Raw genomic sequence first — 23,263 nt, 5'->3', positions numbered from 1 at the left:
ACCTCCAATCTGCTGGTTTCCCCTGTCTCCTTTCTCTCACCCGCAATTCTGCCACAGTAATATGAATAAAATGAATATTTATGAAATTAATATGTAGTTCTAACATCGAATTTTAACTTCTTATGGTCCCCCTCCTTTCTTCTCCTTCTCTTCTTTGTCCTCCCTCTCCCCCTCTCTCCCACCCCTTGCAGCAGCAGGAAGCTGTGAACTCTGGGAGAAGTTCAGCTGTAGTCAGCTCCACCACCATCAGTAGTGAATGCTCTCCTGGCTTCATTAACACCATCTCGTTTCTGTTCTTACAGTCCTAGGAACTTCCCATAGTTTCTAATCTCAGTATTACTTCCTCTTCCCTTTTACTTTCTCAACTCTTCAAGCACTTTGGAAACATGTACTCTCTGTCAAAGTACCTCTATTCGAAATACACAGTGTGGTTTCTATTTTTCTCATTGGACCCAGATTAACTCAAAGTCTTATTAGCCCATGAGTATACATGAAGTCAGAGTAGCAATCATAACACAAAATATGTCTTTCCTATCATCTACTCATGCAGATCTTCGCCACCTGCCACATTTCTCTCACTCAAGTGTAATGAGGGTCAATAGGTAGATCTCCTGTGTGCCAATTTGGTTGAGCAGAACCACTATATTGCTGAGTGTTCTGGGCATCTGCCACCTCCTATCATGCCTCCCAGTCTCCATCATTGCTCTGTTGGAGCCTTCCTGGGTACTGCCACTCGTGCCAAAGTGCTGCCATATGCTCCTCTGCATACAACATCATGTCTTTTCACATGGGAACAAAGCAACATTACTTGTGTCACTGGAAATCAGACTCCCTTACAAAAATAACTCCCTCAACTCTGGTCTAAAACCCCAAGTTGGCATAGAGGAAGTGATAATTGAGGGTGCTGAGCGAGACCTGTGGGGCACCTAGCTAAATCTCAGTCTATCGTTCAGTGAGATATGGTTGCATGGTCATCTCTCCAGAAATGAGTAGCTGAGAGGGAGGCCATGTGATGGGGTCTCAGAGGTGATGATCTCAGGTAGCCTAGGGGTGGATGAGGGCAGTGGCACTGAGAAATGACAGGCGCGTGTTTTTAAACAAATAATATATAAACGAATTGAATTTTAAAATGCTCCCCCACACCCCCAAAGTTATTCTTCATTAAACACTTTGGAACTCTTCACTGAGCTCCAGCAAGAGTTATTCCTGACCTCATGTGGCACCAAGGTAGCCACCAGGCCTTCCTGCTTGGAGAGATAAGGATGTGTGGTGCAGAGATTCAATTTCAGGGAAAAAAAGAATTAACAAAATTTTTTCTCTAACCAATAAGAATTTGTGAGAAATCAAAATGTCAACAATTATGTTTGAAAACAGTTTTTGCCAGAAAGTTTTTTATTGAGATATATTTTATACACAATAAATGTACTCATTTTCAGTATAGAGTTCAATGAACTTTGGCAAATGCATATAGAACAGTGGGATCACCTCCAAAAGTTCCTTCATTCCCTTCCCAGTAATTCTCCCTCAGTATAACAACTAGTCTGATTTCCTTCACTTTATATTAGGTTTTCCTGGCTTAGAATTTCATACACATGAAAAAATACAGTATTTCTCTTTTGTGTCTGGCTTCTTTCACCCAACCTTATGTCTATAAGATTCATAAACAGAGAAAGTAGTTTGTTCTCTTTCATTGTTAGGAGTATTCCATGATCCCATTGTTGTGTGTCTTTGTCAGTTCTTAATTAGACACCTGGGCTATTCCCAGTTTTTTTGCTATTATGCATAAAACTAATATAAAAAAGTGAAAAGAAATAAAAAAGAAAAGCCCTATGTTAGAGTACAAGCTATGCTGGTAGGACGAAACAATCCCAATACATCGTGGCTTCTGCGTGATAGAAGCTTATTTCTGCTGATGTACATTCTAGAAGTGAAGAGCCCAGGGCTGAGGGTGGCTTTGTTCCCCCCAGGTTGATGGACTAGCTCTGCCATCCTCAAAACATGACTTTGATCTTTATATCTGAGGTGGCCATCCAATCATTGCCATTTCCCAGACAAAGGAAAAAGGAAGAGAATATCCAAAATAAGAGGCTTTGCTTAAGAAAGTGACTGGAGGTTATATTATGGACATCACAGCTGCATATATCCCATTAGCTGGAACTAATTCATGTGTCTACTCCTATTACAGCAGAGGCTGGGAAATTTGTCTCCAGCTGGACAACCAAATGCCCAGTTAAAAGTTTGGGGCTCAGGGAACACATGCAGATATGTGGGTTGTGGTCTGAAAAAGCGTGCCCTGCTGATAAGCTAGGGGAGCTGATATCCAACCCATGCTCTGCTCATCAAGACAGTGAGTCCCAGTCTATCTTCTTCACACAAAACTTTGACAAGTCCTGTGTCCACAGAGCTGTCTCTGCCCCAAGGGCAACCTTTTTCTGATTTGTACAAGGTACCTATTTAGGCTAAGTGGCAGTCCTGGAAACTCCTAATAGAAGATATTAACAGCCCATACCAGAGACTCTCTCTCTGTGGGGTTCATATCCAATTCTTGGGACCGGGCAAAATAGGAAGAAGTTAGGAATAAACACCATCCTTTGTTTTGCAGCTTTCTCTCTCTCCTATGTGAGTGCCACACCAAAATGTTCCTGTTTCAACCTAAGATAGGAGCTTGGCTAAAAATTAGCAGGGGCGCCTGGGTGGCTCAGTCAGTTAAACATCGAACTTTGGCTCAGGTCATGATGTCCTGTTCATTTGGGTTCGAGTCCTGCATCAGGCTCTGTGCTGACATCTTGGAGTCTGGAGACTGCTTTGGATTCTGTGTCTCCCTTTCTCTCTGCCCCACCCCTGCTCATGCTCTGTTTCTCTCTCTCTCAAATAAATCCACATTAAAATTTTTTTAATTACTTTTTGCAAATTGAGTACCTCTGATATCTTCCCCGCTATTTCATTCGTATCCTTTATCCTCACTATATATTACATATAAGGAAACTGAGACTCAGAGATTTTGGGTAAATTAACTAGGAGCGTATAGCTAGTAGGCAATTAGATATGAATTTGGTCCCAGGTCTATCTGACTCAAAAGCCATTGCTTATTTTATTATACTGCCTATTAAGTTACAAGCACTGGTACCTTGTGATAAAAAATGAACTACTTGTAATATGAACCTTTTTAATAGAGAGGTTTCAGGAAACAGGACATCACCAGGGCCACACTGTCATTGTGGTTTACACTTCCCATGAACTCTTTCCAATAAACATTTCATTTAAATTTAATAAAGTAGTTAATAAAGCCATAAAGGTTAATTACTAGTTAAGGGAAAAATATGACTTCACTTTGGTGAACATGTGAAAAATGAATCAACTTCGTTTTGCAGTTAACCCAGGATTATACAGGCAATAAAGCATGATTATGGATTTAACATGTTAATTCCCAGTAGATTTAATAGCGGTGCTATGAAGTACATGACCAATCGCTAACCCATCTGACAAGACTTCAGACAGCACTAATCAAGATTAAATCACTTGGCCCACATGTGGATGCAATATATCTTTCAAGATGAAATGACTATAATTTGTCATCATGGAGTTATTATAAATGCCGATAGGATGAAAAGTGGAGAAGGGAAAGTGGGGAACGCAATCTATGATCTCAATCTGACACCTCACTTTGGTAGCCATTTTTCGAAAAAAATAACCTTTAACTTTTTTCATAGCTTAAAGATTCTCTCTAGGGATGGCTCTAGTGGTTCATGATTTACTTATAATTTGTAGAATAAAGCAAAGCATCCACATCCCTTAAAATATTTTGCCTTTCCAAAAATAGACCATTGGCAGAGTCAGCTCTTTGTAGCACTAATATCCTACATTCAACATCTCTTTCTGTTTCATCAGTGTTGCTTTAATTCTTGAGAAACAGAATCCTAAATAATAGTATATTATGTTAATCACGGATTGTACTACCTGGTTACCATAAAGGAAAAATGGTACGTTGTTTTCATTACTTGAAGATTAGCAATAGGGATCTGAAAATGATGGGCCCTGGGCCAAATCTAGCCCACCGACTATTTTTGTATATGAAGTTTTATTGGAACTTAGCCACACTCTTTCAATTATGTAACATCTTTGGTTGCTTTCGTGCTACAATGACAGAGATAACTAGTTGTTACAGAGACCATATTCCCACAGAGCCTAAACTATTTGCTGTCTGAAACATGGTTATTTTTAGGGCCATCTGTCTCTCCCATTCATATCATGCATTTTAGACTTTGGTTCCCAATTTCCTTAAAGTCTCACATCAAAACTTCTCCCTCATAGTAGTGAGAATTAAATATAGGAACATGTGTTCTAATGAACAACGGGTGCTTAAAAATATGAATTCATTGCTCCTTGTCCAACACGTTGCTGTTGTTTTAACAGGAGACAGTACAGTGTGATGGTTAAGAGCATGGACATTGGCTTCATACTGTTTGAAGTGAGAGCCAGCTCTCCCACTATTATCTGTATAACCTTGGGCAAGTACCTTAAGTCCTCTGTGCCTCAGTTTTTTTATCTGTAAAATAAGGATTGTAATAATATAACTTCCTCAAAGAGTTCTTTGTACAGTTAAAAAAGGTAACACAAACGATAGTTCTTGGCACACAGTAAGCACCACACTAGTGTTAGCCACCACCACCACCATCAGTCATCATTATTATTATCATCATCACAGTTAAAAGAGCTTAGATCATGCTGGAAAGAATTAGTCCATTTCCTACTGATTGAACAAGTGGTGTAGGAATTGTTAAATCTAAACAGCCCTGTGTTCAGCCCTGTGTTCAATCAAACTCTATGATCATCTATTTTTTAAAATCACAAATAATTAATTTAGCTTTCCTGCATTAGTTTCCACATTATGTAGTATAGGGTAAAAGAAAGATCTCATCAGTGAATAGAGGATTAAACCAGCTAATATTTATGAAGGCTTCTGAAACTGTCCCCAGCACATTGTATGTACTCAATAATTGATAGTTTTTTCCTCTGCCTTTCTGTTCCCTTTTTGGTAGCCTGACCCTCCTGATTGTCTCCTACTTCCTGATTACTCATGCTCTAAACCCCAGTGATGCTCATCACATCACAATTGCCCATTTGCCTTCCTCTATTCTCTGCCTCTTCAATTCTTGTGTCCACACCAACCTGTGTCATTTCATATGCCAAGTTTTTAACAACAATAATGATAATAAATATTAGCAAACAGCAAATATATATGTTTTATATTTATATGGCATTATTGCCAGGTATTGTTTCAAGCACCCTACAAAAATTGACTCCTCATAACAACCCTTTGAACTAGGTACTATTATCCTCATTTATATATGATGAAGTTGAGGAACAGATGTTTTAAATAACTTGCCCGAGTTCACACAGCTAGTAAGTATAGAACACAGATTTGAATCCAGACAGCCTGACCCTGGAGTCTATGCTTTTTGCCATGATGCTATAGTGCCTCCTAAAATGATTTCAAAATCATTTCATTTTGTTAAATCAATGTGCTCTAGTTGAATTTGTGTTTCTTAAAGCTTTCTTTGATCAGAGTTTGAGACTAATGGAGTTCATAAACATATTCTACCAATGCATTTCTGCCTGTGAATTTACATTCACGTATGTTCCCTGTATAGAATGGTCCATCTGCTTGTTATACATGTAATGTTAAAGTCACATAGTCTCTCTCTGTGTGAGTCTCCCTCTCTCTTTTAAAAGTTTGGGTAAAATCATAATTTCCAGATGGAGTTCAGCCCTACAACTGTTATTTTCAAGAAATGTTTCTCAAACTAATATACATATTAATCACTGAGGATAATATTAAAATGCAGATTCAGATTCAAGTTGGAGGCTGAGACTCTGAATTTCTATCAAGTAACAAGTGTCATTTTTTTTTTAATTTTTTTTTCAACGTTTATTTATTTTTGGGACAGAGAGAGACAGAGCATGGACGGGGGAGGGGCAGAGAGAGAGGGAGACACAGAATCGGAAACAGGCTCCAGGCTCTGAGCCATCAGCCCAGAGCCTGACGCGGGGCTCGAACTCCCGGACCGCGAGATCGTGACCTGGCTGAAGTCGGACGCTTAACCGACTGCGCCACCCAGGCGCCCCAACAAGTGTCATTTTTTAAAGTTTATTTATTTTGCAAGAGAGAGAGTACAAGTAGGGGAGGGGCAGAGAGAGAGAGAGGGAGAGAGGGAAAATCTCAAGCAGGCTCCATGGTGTCAGAGCAGAGTCCAATGCAGGGCTCAATCTCACGAATCATGAGCCGAAACCAAGAGTTGTACACTTAACTGATTGAGCCACCCAGGTGCCCCTGAAAGTGTCATTTTAATACAGTACATAGAGAATTTCATATTAATACACCATGATTACATAAGGGCATCCTTGTTGGGCACAGTTGACTAACTTTTAGGTTTAATAGAGAAAAGTGATTAGAATAGATCACACTGGACTTCATGGTAGGGATCCTTTTTGAGTCACTGTTTCCTCAAGATGGCTCTTACAGCCAATGACCTACTTAAATAAAACTTTGTTTTGTACCCTTTATCATTAATTCATTCATTTAGCACTCATTAAGTACCTGTTACGTGCCATGCTGCTTCTTTTCTTGAAGAAGGTCCCTTTCTTGGGTCAGGGGAAGGGGTGGGGTGGACCCAGACATGCATGATAAAAAGTCAAAATAAGTATTTTTGATGTTCCAATAGAAGTTTGTATGGGGATACAAAGGAAATTGTTCATTTGTAATAGCTTGATATTTGGGAAAATAATCAAGTTAGGCTTCAAAGAAGTATCCCTTGAATGGATTCTAGAAAGTAAGTATTGTCTAAGAAAACAGTGAAACAAAGAATATTCTAAGCTAAGAACTCATGAAGAAGACAGTGGCTTGGCCTAACTGCCGAACCAGCATTCTACTGGTATCATTGCATCTTGGGACTTTGGATCACATTTGAAAAAGAAAAAGCAAAGAACATGATGCAGTAGACAGTAGAAATTGAGAAAGCATTAAATAGTGAAGCAGGGGAGAAATTGATGATTGCCTTGCTTCAGCAATTAGGCTGTTGTGTCTGTTCTTTGCTTGTTTTAACATCCAAGCACTATATTTCTGCTGAAGCATAGCACCTTATTCTTCTGAGTTCTTGATAAGTAAGTATATATGCAGAATCTTTATATTTCAAAATGTTTTTGTCTAGTAGTTGGTATATAAAAGTAACATTTATAATATATTTGCTTGTTCTGAAACCTAACATAAAAAATATGCCTGCCAACTCCCTAAACAGCGTTATAGTTGCGCATTACTAAAACTGTTGAAGCTACCTGTGTTCAGATGCTTTATACAATAATAAATGATATATCAATGAAATAAATCTGCATATGGCAGCATTTCTAACCAGTGTCCTAAAATTTTACTTTGGGTCACTTAAACAATGTGATAAAATTTGTTGTGTTTCTCTGTATAATATTAGTAGCTCACTTTGAAATGACTGTTTAACTTAAATCCAAAAATCAAGATTAATAGGTTAGAAATGGAAAGAAATCTAGGAAATCCTCTAGCTGAATGTTGTAGGTCCAAATTATATTATAATCCAGTAAACAACTTACAATCCACCATGGACCACAATAATGTGACAAAGAAGGCTAGGTGAATGTGAAAGAGGAGTCCAGTCAAAACCACTGACAATAAAGAAGTAAGAAAAAGTTTCAGATGTATTGCAGTAACGTCATTGTATGGAACATCAGATCAGTGATTCAAAAAGCGATTGAATCAGTATCATTTAACTAAAGTTGGAAACCGAATTGCAGAGAAGTTAACTAACTTATCCAAGATCACACAGCTCAATAGTACCAGACCAATTATAGGAAAAATGTGTATTGAACACCTATTATATGCAAGACACTGGAATAAGTGTTGTGAAGGGAGTGCATTTGTATAAGGCAGGGAGGTTACCATCTATTTTATTGCTAAGAGATGATGTATGTAGATATAAGGATGTGTATATATGTCCTTGTGCATAATATGTATGTATGTGTTTGTGTGTTTTGTCTTTTAGGACAGAAAGATATAGGAATGGGTTGAGGCCAAAGGGTAAAGGGTATGCAAAAGTAAAGAATTTGGACTTTATCCTCTCTGAAATAGGGAACCCCTGAAGAATTTTAGGCAGGAAAATTAAACAAATAAATTTGTATATTAGAATAACTGTAGCAGTGTGGATGATGATCTAGAGAGACAGCATGCACAGAAGCAGGGAAACCAGTTAGGAAGTTATACTAATGGTTCCAGTGAGCACAGATGAAAAAGTCTTTCCTAAGCAGTTGCTGTGAGGCTTGATCAATATACATTAATTAAAATATGCATAATAGAAAGATACAAGCGTTAACCCATTTTTTTTTTAAATATTCACACCTGACAGTGACTCTCAAGTATCTTCAGACACCTCATTTCTCCTTACCTGCTTCTCATTAGATAGATGAAATGTACCTAAAGAAGTGTCAGACCAAAGAACATTAGAGTCAAGGACAGAGATGAAAACTGGCCCTGGGCTTCAGAGATTCAACTGACCCACATGCTATAGAAGATACCGTGTGAACTGAAGCATGTGTATTGAAAATCATTCACCTGCCTTCTCCTTGCTGGCTGAGATGAACCCCATTAGCATCAAAAGGACAATTCAGGGTGAACTTGGAAAAGAGGAATTGCCTTTTATCCTTACAAATAAGTAAAGTGAACCCTTAATGCCTCACTCTGCACGATTATATTGGTATTCTGGATTTTGAATGAAAAAGTGCACTCAGTAGCAGAGAGGAGTAGGGATTAAGGGTCATAGGTACCTTTGAGTTAGATTTGAAAGGCTCAGTCAGGCATGACAGGCTACATAAACACAAAGCATGGGCAGTTAAACCTATAGTTTGGCTCTCAGCTCTGTTGCTTGTTATGATAAAACTTTGAAACTTTTTTTCTTCATTGAAAACATAGGCATAATTAAAACAAATTTATTCACTTGTTGTAAAGGTAAAACAACAGTGTTTGTGAATGTGTTCACCAAAGTGTGAAAGACAGGTGATAACTGAAAAAGACCACAACAAAAAAGTAAACAAGGTAAAGTTGGTTTTAAGATCAGTAACTCTGAAGGTAAGGCCATCTGGGTTTCAATCCAGACTGAAGCACTTACTGGATTTGAGTCCTCCAGCAAGTAGCATCAATAAACCTCAGTTTCCTTCATCCATAAAATGAAGATACAAATAATACCTGATAGAGTTTATGTATGTGTCATAAATAGTAAACTTTCAATATTAATTACTATTACTGTATTATGATTTTTTTTTCTTTTTCCCTATTCAAGAAAAGATGTTGCACATTTTATAAGTATGATGTTTTTGGTTCATCAGCACATTTTTGTGACTCCTTAATTAATCTTGGAATCTTTGAGTCAAATGGGAATTTATAAAACATTCAATCAGATTTCCCACATTTTTGGGATCCAGCCAAGCATGAACACTTCTAAGGACGAGAGCTCCTTCCCTCCATTGGCCTCTTGATCTACCATATGTCCATCCTGATAGGAACCATATGACCCCTCTAATAGGACAGGCTTTCTTTCATTAAAAAAAAAAAATCACTTTCCTATATCTTCCTCCTTAAAGCCAAATTCATTTTCTAAATAATCCAAAGAAATATACTTTCCTAGAGAATATCTATTCATGTATTTGATATCCATTTTGGTTTTCCCTACCTGGAGAAATTCTCTACATCTTTGATCGCAGCCTAGTCATTAGCTCATAAGCACACTTTTGACCACAATAACAATTTTATTTTCCTTTATAAACTGTTACTAAGTTGTAGTGACTTTAAACCACTGCAATTGATTTCCTGTTACTAATTTCAGGACTTTATGTATATTTCCCATGAGTTTTTACCATGAAAGGTTTAGCTCATTGTTTATAGTGTACTGCTCACTTGATGTAAGTGTGTTTAAAAAAAAAAAAAGAGGGGTGCTTGGGTGGCTCGGGGTTGAGAGTCTGACTCTTGATTTCTGTTCAGGTCATGGTCCCAGGGTCATGGGATCAAACCCCACATTGGGCTCTGTGCTGAGACTAGAGCCTACTTGGGATTCATTCTCTCTCTCTCTCTCTCTCTCTCTCTCTCTCTCTCTCTCTCTCCCTTCCTCCCTCCTTCCCACCCTTCTCTTCTCACTCACGCTTGCTCTCTCTCTCCCTCTCTAAATATATAGATATAGGGTGTGTATATATGCATGTGTGTATATATATATATGTTACACACATGTATGTGTGTGTATATATATGCACACACACATATAATTATGTATAATTATATATAAATATAAGTATATATAAATATAAAATTATAAATATAAATTTTAAATATATATATATATAAATTTTGAATGTACTGAAACACATTTATATCCATTAAACAGGTTTTCTAAGATTTCTGCAAGAACATCTCGATTATTTTTAAAGGGGAGTTAACACAAAATGTTATTTTTTTAATTTGAAGTTTGAGTCCTGTGCTACATTTAGGTGCTTTATAACTACTGTGGACCCAGAGAAGCCAGAGTTCATTCCTGTTTACAACTTGGGATCAGCCTCACTTCTCACCGTCTCAGAATTTCCCAGTTACACTGGAGGGAGAGTGCTGGAAATTTTTATCTCTCTAATTTGTTTTCAAGTTGCTCATTTTTCTTCTTTTTTTTAAATTAAAGTATAGTTGACACACAATGTTATATTAGTTTTTTTATGTTGCTTATTTTTCTTGATAGCATTTGCCAACATATTAACCTGTGAAACTGCTACTTATTTTTCAAAACAGTATTTACATATTACTTCTCCAAGAAGCCTACAGAAATCTCCCCAAGGGAATCGTTGCTCCCTGACTATTCTCTCCCAGACTGCCATTTGTCACTTCCCCATGAATTGCTTGATTGCAAGTAACTGGAACTCTCTGTTTAATAAGATAGGCAGAGAGGAAATGTATTGATTCACAAAACCTAAAGAGGGTCAAAAAATAAAATCATGTGAAGAACAAGAGGACAACTCAAGTTCTAGAAGATCCAGTTCCTGACTCCAAGACTCTCTCCTCATGACTTGTCTTGCTTTCCTTTGTTAGCTTTCTACTCTTAGTTCAAACTGGTTTTCTTCACAAATTGAGAAATATAGCTCTTAATAGCAATCCAAGCTTTAAAGCTTTTACTATCTGCCACTGGAAGGGGAGAAGAATAACTCTCTTCATCAGAACCAGTTGAAAAATCTCAAGGGAGTACTATGACTTGACCACCACTGGACTCATCAATTGTGTGGCCAGAGGGGCAAAAATACTATGATTAGCTTGGCTTTGGTATAGTTACCATTACTGGACCAGTTTACAATGGGTAGGGAATCAGCTACCCATCATATGGCAGCCTTAAATGAAGATAATGAAGGCACAGTTTTCAGGGTAGGAAAATAGGAAGGTAGTGCCAAGTATCCCAAAGATGTTTATTTTTTTCTATTTATTTGTAGCTGTTTTTATAACTAGATGGTGAGATTCTTGAAGGCAATGACTATGTCTTAAGATAGTGACCATTTCTCCTTATTTTCTATGAATTGCAAAATGCATTAGGTTTGGAATATATATATATATATATTTTAAGTGATGTATATGTAACACTTAAAATATATATACATATATATTTCTTTAAAAATGAAAAAATATATAGGTATCTTTAAAAAATAACACTTGTGTTTGGTAATACTTAACATGCATACCTTGTGTTAAGTAATATATACTCCCATCATTAGTATAGTCTTTGTGGTGTTTGCAGCTTTTGGCAGATAGTCTTCATAGTTAAATCTGGAAACTAAAATATAAGCTAAATATTTTAAGAAATCAGTTCATGAGTGAAGACTGAAATAATATTTAGATATATGGCCAATTTAATAATATGCATTTGTCTCTATAGAAAGCCTTAAATTTAATTCATCAGGCTTTTAGTTCCAGTTACAAAGTGATGGGAAGAATCTTTTCCAGATTATATTAATATTTTCAAAGATTCTTGGTGGCTAGTTGAATAGACTGATTTGCCTTTCAAAACAATTTGCACCCATCTGTTTCTAATACTTTGTCTCCTTTACGTTCATTCATGGCCAGGTGACATTTCTGAAGGCTTGAATTCTTTTTCTTTTGGATTGGCTTCCTGCAAGAAGGTGCACACTCAGAAAGACTACTCCTTTGCCTTATATCATTCAGATCCCTCACTTCACTGACTTCCTTTGTGGTTCTTATATCTGGACACTGGCATTTGTTTTTTCTGTGTGTAACTGCTCTAGTTTTGCCAGCTCTAGGAAATGCAGTTTTTTGCTTCATCTCTTGTTTACTTGGAGACCTGTGTTTCTCAGTCTGTAGGTATATGAAACTGTTACAGGGGCTTTCAGCTTCAGAAGTACTCTCACATTTAGAAGAACACTTGGGTCTCTTCCCAGCAGTTGAAGGAAATTTCACATGTTGAACTGTGGTTGAAGATGCTCTCCCATAGTTTGATTCATAACTATGCACATTCTTCACTTTTGAGCACACACAGCATATATTTTGAGTGAAGCATTCACTTCTGTTACTTCCTTTCAGAGAGGGATTACTTGATTCTCTGCTTAAAGATCTCTTTGTAAGCCCAACACACCAAGATTTGGATCTGTGAGTATTGGACTGTGATTGTCTTTGGACTCTTCTACTGAAATGTGAACCAGCTTCTGTAAATTGGGAGGACTGTTTGCCCTTCAACCTCTTCTTTTTGAAAGATCTCAGCTTCCTACTATTTCTCTTAGAAGAAAGGGCAGTTTCTGAAATGCAACTCCAAGAGGGGTCCCTCTTTCTGGATTTGTAACTTAACAAGGATCTTTCTCTCGGCAATCTTCTTTGAAAAATCTTTGGTGGTGAATCTGAGTGTTTATTCTTTTCTGCTGCTTTTTCCTGGAAATTGATCTGCTGGTCCGGGCTCAAAATCCTTCCTTCTTTTAGACTGCACTGACATGACTGCCCCTGATTAAAAATTTCCAGGGAACTGAAGGTATGTGCAGTTGTGTCACTCTTTCCCAGATCCTGGACATTACCAGAAAGCAACTTTATCCCTTCCATTTTCCTCTCTTGAACTTTTTTTTTGCAATCCAGTAAGCCTGGGCCCCTTTCCCTTGGTGTAGGGCAATCCAAGATTATATTGTTAGTAGAAGTTGTACCTTTGTGATCACCTGATTCTGGTTTGTCTTCAACCCAAGCATGGATTTTGCTTGCTGTTTTTTGATGGAGTAGTGGGATTTCCGATTTCTTCAAGGAAGAGTTACCATTTGGAAACTGTCTCAAGCCTGACAGAGGCTTCTGCTCATTATTCCATTGGCCCCGGGTGTTTCTATGTTGAGATGCCAGTAGAGCCTGATCCTTAGACAAAGGCAAAACAGAAGCTGATGCTATGGACTTCTTATTTACCCTTGGTGAAACAGAAGGACATTGATAGATGGCTCGTTGGTCATAGGTCTCCATGTTATAAGGTGAATGAACAAAACTGATAAACTCATGCAGGAAATGGTGGGTGTGTTGTTGTAGATAAGGTTCCAGGAGATGAATGAAAGACTCACTGTCCAGATCATATTCTGTCATGTGTTGGAGAATGGTGGCTAGAATATTCTTCACTGTATAGCCATAGTCTCCATAAACAGCTGTTAATTCCCGTTTCAGCCAGGGGACCAGTCGGTGTAGACAACCAGGGTTTCTCTTGAAATAATTAGCTGATAAGTGCTTTCCAAGTCTGTGGCCTTGGACATGTGTCACCCAAATTCCAGAATAATACAAAGCTCTTCTGAACTTCATTACCACTTGATCTCTAAAGTGGCCTACGGACATGGAGTTTGGCTGGAACTTCCCGCTATCCCCAAACTCCCTCAGTAATTCTTGGACAGTCAATTCTCTGAATGGTCTGATTTTCCTTGTAATGCCCTCAGGGTTCAGACCGAGATGATTGCTTTGAGAAGACTCCACATAGCTTTCCTCCTCCGAGGGAAGAAACCCTGAGTCTTTGGTGTCATTCTCTGGCCTGGTGGAACAACACTGAGAAGCAAAGCAATGCACACCAGAACAAAACACGGATTTTTTTCTTGATCTTGAGTAAAAAGAGTCATTACTACTCTTGCTGAAACAGGGATTCCAATCAGACTCATTCTGAGTACTCTCCAAGCAGTTAGGATAATCACAGTCAGATGAGAAATCAAATGGCATTGTCCTGAAAAGATTATATTTCAGTTGTATATGAGAAAAATTGGTTCAAATCAGTTCCTCATTTGGCATGAAAAATGCCTATTAAAAATATTTCTGTAATATGGTTTGTCTCTCCATGGAATAAATTCTAGAACAAGGTTAAGAAACAAACTATTCCTTGAAATTAGTAATAATATGCTCAATAAAACCCAACATGGAAAGGCAATGAGGATTAAGGCACACTGACTTTTTCTTTCTCACTCAAATTGTTGCATGCTGAAAAGCAAGTTGGAAATAAATATCAAAATTTAAGTATTATATTTTTTAATGGCAATTATAACTAGAGATTTAATCTAGATATACAATCTGCAAATATATACATGTTGACCAATAACAAAAACTAAAAATAACAAATATCCATTAATAGGAAAGTTGTTAAATAAATACTGTTTTATTCATAGTATTATGTAGCCATTTAAAAAAGTTAAACTCATAAGTACTAATATGAGAATACGGCTGAATCTATTGTTAAATGAAAATGTTTATGTGGAAGTATTTTAGACTTTTATAAAATCTTAGAGAGTAATCATTTCTGGCAGTATTGTGAACCTTGAAAAACTGTCTCAATAAGAATAATAAAATAATGTAAGCCATTAATTGTAAATATAGCTGACCATAAATATATCTAAGTTGATATATCTAATATATAACCATAAATACATCTAAGTTGAGGAAATTAGTAAAATTCTGAGAGGCAAAATAAATAAATAAAAATAAGAATCCAGAGAGGGAAGTGAGTTCTGACCCCACATACGTACCCATGGTGTCTTTGAGTTTCAATTCTGGTGGTCGAAACTGAAAGCTACAGATGACAGAAGACAAAGAATGGATTCTGTCCAAAGGTGAATGTCTAATAGGAAGCCTCTGCATAAATCTGTCTACATTCTTACTAAGAAGGTGAGTTAGAAAAAAAAAAAAAAAAAAGTACCCCCATGAGAGTCAGCAGGACATTTTAGTTGAGATTTTATAACAAGAAATAATTAAGTATGTCTGCAGACTAAATTCAAACAATAAGTTTTCCTACAAACCTCAAAGAGATGATTTATTTTAAATATGGTAGTGATGCCAAGCAACTGGCAGAGGAAAACACACATTCTCCCTGTAGGAGTACAACTTACATGTCTCATGACAGATTTCCCCTAAATGAGTTCACAACCAAAAATCACTAAAAACCAAGAAATAAGCCATTTAAGCATGAATTGACAGAAATAACAGGGAGCAAATTTGGCTCCTAAGAGAATCAGAAAATGAGTACACAGGGTGTACATAACTCTCATCCTTTCTCATAAGGCTTCAAGCTATGCTTTCTGAATATAATGCTTTCACTAAGTCTTCATTGATCTTGAAAAGCAAAAATAGCAGAAATTACATTATTTAGCAGATTTACCTCCTGGAGGATCTGGAGGTGTCCACACTCACTGAGCCTTAGCTGCTGTTTTGTTTGCCTTAGAGACAGAATTTAGAACACTAGGCAAATTCTGCTGTGGACTAGGGAGAGACAGCTCCAAATTTTCCATAGAGATTGGCATCTTATATTTCCCAGAAATGTCCCAAGTGAAATTAAGATGAAAGCCCTGAATAAGATAGGTCTCAGATCCATGACTTAGAGATTGCCAAGAAATCTTTAATTTTCTAATATATTTTCTAATCAGAGCCAAAACTGTAATGAGTGGTCTGACTCAGAAGAGAGTAGGAGCAGTAAGTGGAATATAGGTTTTCTTAATGAATAAATTCTTCAAAAGAATAGATACCTGTCTTATATTAATATTTAGATTTAAATTATTTAGAAAGTGGTCCCTTTCCCTTTAAATGCAAGATGCAGATAAACTATTAGCATGTTTGCAATGTGATTAACCAACATTTTGGTTGTTTGTGTACAAAATTTTGGGACCAAAATTATGAAAATGTATTATTAGGGGGGAACCTTTAATTCGTAAAAACTACCAGTTAATACAGGCAACACAACTGGAAGGTCACTCAAAAAATTTTTTTTCTTCTCTCAGATATAGGATAAAAACAATTTAGCTCATGAGACATCTGAGGGGCTTAATGAGCTACTTTGTGTTAGTGCTTGATACCTAATAGCAGTTCAACAGAACCCTCATTTTAGTGTTATTTTGAGTAGATTTCATTACATATTCCCAAGACAGTATCTCACCTTTTTAAAACATGTTTTGTGTGATTTTTTAATCCAAAATAAATACCATTTCTGATACTCTGATAAGTATAGGGCAATAAAGAACCCCATAGCCTCATAATCCTCGTATCTATGTCAGAATTATCTAGATGAAAGAACACTACAGACGAGTTCTTGTTCTACTATTACTGTGGACAAGTTCACATATGTTCCCTGAGTCTTTGTCTATAAAAGTCTTTACTTGTCTATAAAATAAGGTTTATAGAAAGATTCAAATGAAATAATAGATGTGAAAAGTACTTTGTAAAATATAACACTTATTAGTAACAAAATTTCCTCAAAAGATAATCTCATCTATACATCATGCTTTGCACAGTAAAAGAAGAAAATAATAATTATCTGTTGAAAGGAAGAGAGAAGAACTAAATGAAGCATAAGAGGGGTAAGGGAAGAAGGAAGACCATAATAGAGAGTCATTCAAGTTTCTTTTTTGATGTTTATATTTTAATCTATCTCTCCATTATTCTGCCATCAATGTCTCCCTTTCCTTTTCTTCTTATTTTTACCTCCTCAGTTCCTAAATACATACAGAGAATTCTCAAACAGCTTGGAAAGGAAGATTGTTGGGAAAGGGATACATTAGCATCTATAGTGAGAGTATTTTAGATTTAGAAAGATATTAAATTGACAATGGTAGGATAATGCTGTTGGGGAGGAAAATTTTTATTTTACCCTTTAAGCTTCTTCTGGCTGGTCTAACAATTAAATTTACATCAAACATTAACAAAAGAAAATCAAATTTAATAATGTACATACAGGGGATCCACATACACAGAGATTCCAAAAACAGGTAAGATGAGGTATGTATATTATTCTGGACTCAGGAATAGGGGTAGGAGTCTGGGGCTTCAAAATGAAGGAATGAAATTCACGGAAAGAATGTAAGGAATAACTGTTGGGTAAACAAATGTTTGCTGGGCCATCCAGAAACAATGGGACATAGTGAGGACCTTGGTCAAAATGGGCCTTGCTAGGTTCCTCCCTGTCTACCATAACTAGTTCACATTATACTATAGTTATCCCTGGTGATAGCTCCCCGCCTGGAATAGGTCCTCTCTCTAAATTCTTTCAAGCAATTAGAAAGGAGGCCAAAAAGAAAAACTTAGTTTTCTGTTTTTTTTTTTAAATTAGCCTAAAATAATTCCAATGCCAAAGAGACACATTTTATTTTTTTTTCTGATTCTTTTTTTTTATATATGAAATTTATTGTCAAATTGGTTTCCATACAACACCCAGTGCTCATCCCAAAAGGTGCCCTCCTCAATACCCATCACCCACCCTCTCCTCCCTCCCACCCCCCATCAACCCTCAGTTTGTTCTCAGTTTTTAACAGTCTCTTATGCTTTGGCTCTCTCCCACTCTAACCTCATTTTTTTTTTTGTCCTTCCCCTCCCCCATGGGTTTCTGTTAAGTTTCTCAGGATCCACATAAGAGTGAAACCATATGGTATCTGTCTTTCTCTGTATGGCTTATTTCACTTAGCATCACACTCTCCAGTTCCATCCACGTTGCTACAAAAGGCCATATTTCATTTTTTCTCATTGCCACATAGTATTCCATTGTGTATATAAACCACAATTTCTTTATCCATTCATCAGTTGATGGACATTTAGGCTCTTTCCATAATTTGGCTATTGTTGACAGTGCTGCTATGAACATTGGGGTACAAGTGCCCCTATGCATCAGTACTCCTGTATCCCTTGGATAAATTCCTAGCAGTGCTATTGCTGGGTCATAGGGTAGGTCTATTTTTAATTTTCTGAGGAACCTCCACACTGCTTTCCAGAGCGGCTGCACCAATTTGCATTCCCACCAACAGTGCAAGAGGGTTCCCGTTTCTCCACATCCTCTCCAGCATCTATAGTCTCCTGATTTGTTCCTTTTGGCCACTCTGACTGGCGTGAGGTGATACCTGAGTGTGGTTTTGATTTGTATTTCCCTGATAAGGAGCGACGCTGAACATCTTTTCGTGTGCCTGTTGGCCATCCGGATGTCTTCTTTAGAGAAGTGTCTATTCATGTTTTCTGCCCATTTCTTCACTGGGTTATTTGTTTTTCGGGTGTGGAGTTTGGTGAGCTCTTTATAGATTTTGGATACTAGCCCCCAAAGAGACACATTTTAGGGTGGCAAATTTTTCTCCCCTATGATGCTGCACATTAAATCTGATCATGAGAAAAGCAAGATATAAGATCTTTTATTTTCCCACATGAGTCATGAGCTAGCCACTTGAAAGTGTTGCTTGTCTAGCTCTTTCTAAGTTCCAGTTTCTCCATCTAACTACTATTGGCCAGACAATTCTTTGTTCTATTCTGTAGAATGTTAAGTACTATTCCTGATCTCTCCCCGCTAGATGCCAGAATCACTCCCTACCCAAGTAGGACAATCAAAAATGTCTCAAGATTATCAAATGTTCTGTAGGGAGGCAAAATTGGTCCCTATGTTGAAAACTGCTCTCAAGTATAAATTTATTATCTTTTGAGATAGGGTCTTCTTCACAGGAGCTAGATGCAGTTCTCTTACAAAGAAGTGCACTCTAGTACATACATTCATGAGAAGGATCAAGTGTAAATTAATTGAAAGAGCATAGTTTTTGAAGCCACAAGAGCTGAGCTTGAATTTTGCATCACTTTAGATTTTTCATAAGCAACTCAGCTTCCCTGAGTTTTATTTACATAATCTACATTCTAGAGCATGGAAGCTTACTTCATAGCACTTACCATAATGAACATATTATACATTTATATGTCTATTTCCTCTCTGCTTTACTAGAATATAAGCTCCATAAATAAAGAAGGCTGAGGTCTTTGGTTTACTACACTACTGTCCCCTCATTACTTAGAACAAGTCTGGCACATTGAACGAACTCATATGTATTTGTTGAATAACACAAAGTTCAGTGTCTACTATAGAGTAGATATAAAAACTTGTACTTACAGTCAACTCTCATTGTTTGAGGTATTTATGGTTTATAAAGTCATCACAAACACTGAATTAGCAAAGTTTGAACCATTTCTCCCATGGGAAATATAGGGTTAGATTCCTTTGGGCCTCTAATCACATTTTTATCAACAGAATAGTACATAATCTTATGTCTGTTTAAAGATATATATGAGGGTGCCTGGGTGGCTCAGTCGGTTAAGCGTGGGACTTTGGATCAGGTCATGATCTCCCGGTCCATGAGTTCAAGCCCCGCATCGGGCTCTGTGCTGACAGCTCAAAGCCTGGAGCCTGTTTCAGATTCTGTGTCTCCCTCTCTCTGACCCTCCCCTGTTCATGCTCTGTCTCTCCCTGTCTCAAAAATAAATAAAACGTAAAAAAAAGATATATATAGTTGATTCATTAGCATTGAACTCAGGGCCGACAGCATTGTAACTCATGCCTGAATGATGCTAATCTAACACATGTATTTTCTTCATAAGGCATATTACAGTTTTCTTGCAATTAGGAAAACTAGACACTGTTTCAGTGGTATGCTTGGAGGTCATTTTAAAAAGCAAAATTGCCCCCCAAAAAGCACAAAAAAATGGCACTAAATAAACTGTGAAAAGGAAACTTGTTTGTAGTATGAAAGCTGAAGCAAGAAGGCAGAGCATCATTTTGTTTGCCCTTAGCTGGGAATGTGTGAGTTGAGTAACTCAAATTTCCTACTGCTCTGCCCATATCTATGAATGACCATGAAAACACTGTGAACATTGATTTTGGAGTTACATATTTTAGACAGTAGGCAAACTCACAAATACAGAATCTACAAATAATAAAGATTGACTACATTTGTGGACAAAGTCAACTTCTAAGTGACATACAACAGAATTCTAACTTAATTCTCTTAATTCACTGGGAGAGTAATGAAAACTCATTACTTTTTTCCTCTTTGTATCTAACAGTAGAACAGGTCTTTCTCCAAGGCATTCCCTTCACCAACACACAAAGGGAACAGTGAGTAAAAATTTTGAGTGATTTTGTTATAGTTTTGTGTCCCTTATGGTCCTCATTTGCCACATATCTGGAAATTGCCCACCTGTCTTTCTGTTACTGATTTCTTGTTTAATTCCATTGTGGTCTGACAGCACAATTTGTATGATTTCTTTTCTTTTAAATTTGTTAAGGTGCATTTTACAAGCCAGAGTGTAGTCTCTCTTGGTGAACATTCCATCTGAACTTGAGAAGAATGTGTATTCTGTTATTGTTGGATGAAGTATTCTATAAATGTCAATTAGATCAAATTGATTGATAGTGTGGTTCAGGTCAACAGTATACTTACTGATTTTCTGCCTGATTTTTCATCATCAATTACCTAAACAATGGTGGTATTAAAGTATCTACCTATAATAGTGTATTTCTTTTTTTCACCTTTCTATAAATTTTTGTTTCATGTATTTTGATACTCTGTTATTAGGTTCATGTGTTGGAGAACTGACCCTTTTTTGTGTGTATATTAAAACATCTTAAGTTTCAATATTTTTAAAATGTTTATTTATTTTTGAGAGAGAGAGAATGAGCAGGGGAGGGTCAGAAAGGGGGGAGGACAGAGGATCTGAAGCAGGCTTTGCACTGACAGCAATGAGTCCAATACAGAACTCAAACTAACAAACCAAGAGATCACGACCTCAACCCACTGAGCCACCCAGGTACCCCTTAAGTTTCAATCTTTTAAGTATGTCTAAATCAGAATTTATTATAAGTTTACTTTCCTGGTTTTAAAGGAAGATAAATTATAATATATACAAAATATATTGTCATGTCCGACATTGTCTAATGATACAGAGGCAGTACTAAATATTTTTAAACATTAACTCATTGAACATCTTTTTAAGGACTCCAATGTGAATAGTATTTTTTAATTTTAATTTTTAATTTTTTAATTCCAGTTAACATATAGTGTTATATTAGTTTTAGGTGCAAATATAGTGATTCAACAATTCCATACATCACTCAGTGGTCATCACAAAAAGGAAACTACTTAATTCCTATCACCAATTTAACCCAACCTCCTACCCTACTCCCCTCTGGAGCAATTGGTTCGTTCTCTATAATTAAAAGTGTATTTCTCTCTCTCTCTCTTTCCCTTTGCTCATTTGTTTTGTTTCTTAAATTTCACTGTGAGTGAAATAATATTGCATTTGTCTTTCTCTGACTTACTTGCTTAACATTATATTCTCTAGTTCCATTCATGTTACTGAAAAGGGCAAAATTTCCTTTTTTATGGCTGAGTAGCATTCCATTGTGGGTGTATACCACATCTTCTTTATCCATTCATCAATCAGTGGGCACTTGGACTGCTTTCATATCTTGGCTATTATAAATAATGCTGCTATGAATTAGCGTTTTTTATTCTTTTGGTAAATAACAAGTAGTGCGATTGCTGGATCATAAAGAAGTTCTATTTTTAACTTTTTGAAGAAACTCCATACTCTTTTACACAGTGGCTGCCCCAGTTTGCATTCCCACCAACAGTGCAAGTGAGTTCCTATTTCTCCTCATCCTCTGCCACACTTGTTGTTTCTTGTATTTTTGATTTTAGTCATTCTGACAGGTGAGATATCTCATTGTTGTTTTGATTTGCATTTTCCTGATAGTAAGTGACGATGAACATCTTTTAATGTGTCTGTTGGCTATCTGTATGTCTCCTTTTGGAAAATATCCGTGACTTCTGCCTATTTTTTAATTCAGTTATTTGGGGGTGTTGAGTTTTATCAGTTCTTTATACACTGTAGATACTAACCTTTTATTAAATATGCTATTTGTAAATATCTTCTTCCATTCAGCAGGCTGCCTTTTAGTTTTGTTGATTGTTTACATAATTGTGTAAAATGCTGATGGTATTTTGATAGTGATTGCATTAAATGTGTAGATTGCTTTGGGTAGTATAGATATTTTAACAATATTTGTTCTTCCAGTTCATGAGTATGAAATGTCTTTCCATTTCTTTGTGTCATCTTCAATTTCTTTCATCAGTGTTTTATAGTTCCTAGAGTACAGATATTTGACTTCTTTGGTTAAGTTTATTCCTAGGTATCTATTTCTGACATATTTGTAAATGGGATGTTTAAAAATTTCTCTTTCTGCTGCTTCATATTGGTATATAGAAAGGCAGCAGATTTCTGTACATTGATTTTGTATTCTGACTTTACTGAATTCATTCATCAGTTTTGGCAGGTTTGTTTGTTTGGTGGATATTTCAAGTTTTCTGGATATAGTATCGTGTCATCTGCAAATAGCAAAATTTTACTTCTTCCTTGTTGATTTGGATGAGGTTTTATTTCTTTTTATTGTCTGATTGCTGTGGCTAGGGCTTCCAGTACTATGTTGAATAAAACTGATGAGAATACGGGGTGCCTGGGTGGCTCAGGTCTGACTGAGCCTCAGGTCATGGTCTCATGGCTTGTGAATTCAAGCCGGAATTAGGCTCTGTGCTGTGCTCTGTGTTTCCCTCTCTCTCTGCCCCTCCCCTGCTTGCCCCATCTTTCAAAAATAAATAAACATTAAAAATTTGACAAAAGGGGTGCCTGGGTGGCGCAGTCGGTTAAGCATCCGACTTCAGCCAGGTCACGATCTCGCGGTCCGGGAGTTCGAGCCCCGCGTCAGGCTCTGGGCTGATGGCTCAGAGCCTGGAGCCTGTTTCCGATTCTGTGTCTCCCTCTCTCTCTGCCCCTCCCTCGTTCATGCTCTGTCTCTCTCTGTCCCAAAGATAAATAAAAACGTTAAAAAAAAATTAAAAAAAAATTTTTTTTGACAAAAAAAAACTGGTGAGGATG

The 23,263-nt window shown here is 36.9% G+C and overlaps 1 protein-coding gene and 1 long non-coding RNA gene across 3 annotated transcripts in view; one reads left to right on the top strand and one right to left on the bottom strand.

Annotated features, from left to right (window-relative positions):
• Positions 1-23,263, top strand: part of LOC147574954 (uncharacterized) — a 641,937-nt gene that overhangs the window by 521,847 nt on the left and 96,827 nt on the right. The gene's annotated exons all lie outside the window — the stretch shown is intronic.
• Positions 11,924-15,754, bottom strand: LOC112851722 (uncharacterized). 2 transcript variants are annotated; one of them, XM_025915231.2, is made up of 2 exons: positions 15,699-15,745; positions 11,924-14,527 (listed from the first exon to the last, which is right to left on the bottom strand). In XM_025915231.2, the coding sequence occupies exon 2, from the start codon at positions 14,270-14,272 to the stop codon at positions 12,098-12,100; it is 2,175 nt and encodes a 724-aa protein (XP_025771016.1). In that variant the 5' UTR covers positions 14,273-14,527; positions 15,699-15,745; the 3' UTR covers positions 11,924-12,097. The 2 variants fall into 2 exon arrangements, 1 of the variants encoding a protein (XP_025771016.1); XR_015242910.1 differs by lacking the exon at positions 11,924-14,527 and adding an exon at positions 14,964-15,200 and having other exon boundaries at positions 15,699-15,754.

This window comes from Puma concolor, chromosome D4, assembly GCF_028749965.1.
Source record: "Puma concolor isolate L17-30 chromosome D4, mPumCon1.1.hap2, whole genome shotgun sequence".
In the NCBI taxonomy this organism is placed as follows: Eukaryota; Metazoa; Chordata; class Mammalia; order Carnivora; family Felidae; genus Puma; species Puma concolor.
Note: the sequence above shows the minus strand (reverse complement) of the source record. Positions and strands in the feature narration are given on the sequence as shown.

What these genes read in the sequence shown, in the direction of transcription:
- LOC112851722 (XM_025915231.2), bottom strand. Translation starts at nt 14,272, where the DNA reads ATGCCATTTGATTTCTCATCTGACTGTGATTATCCTAACTGCTTGGAG.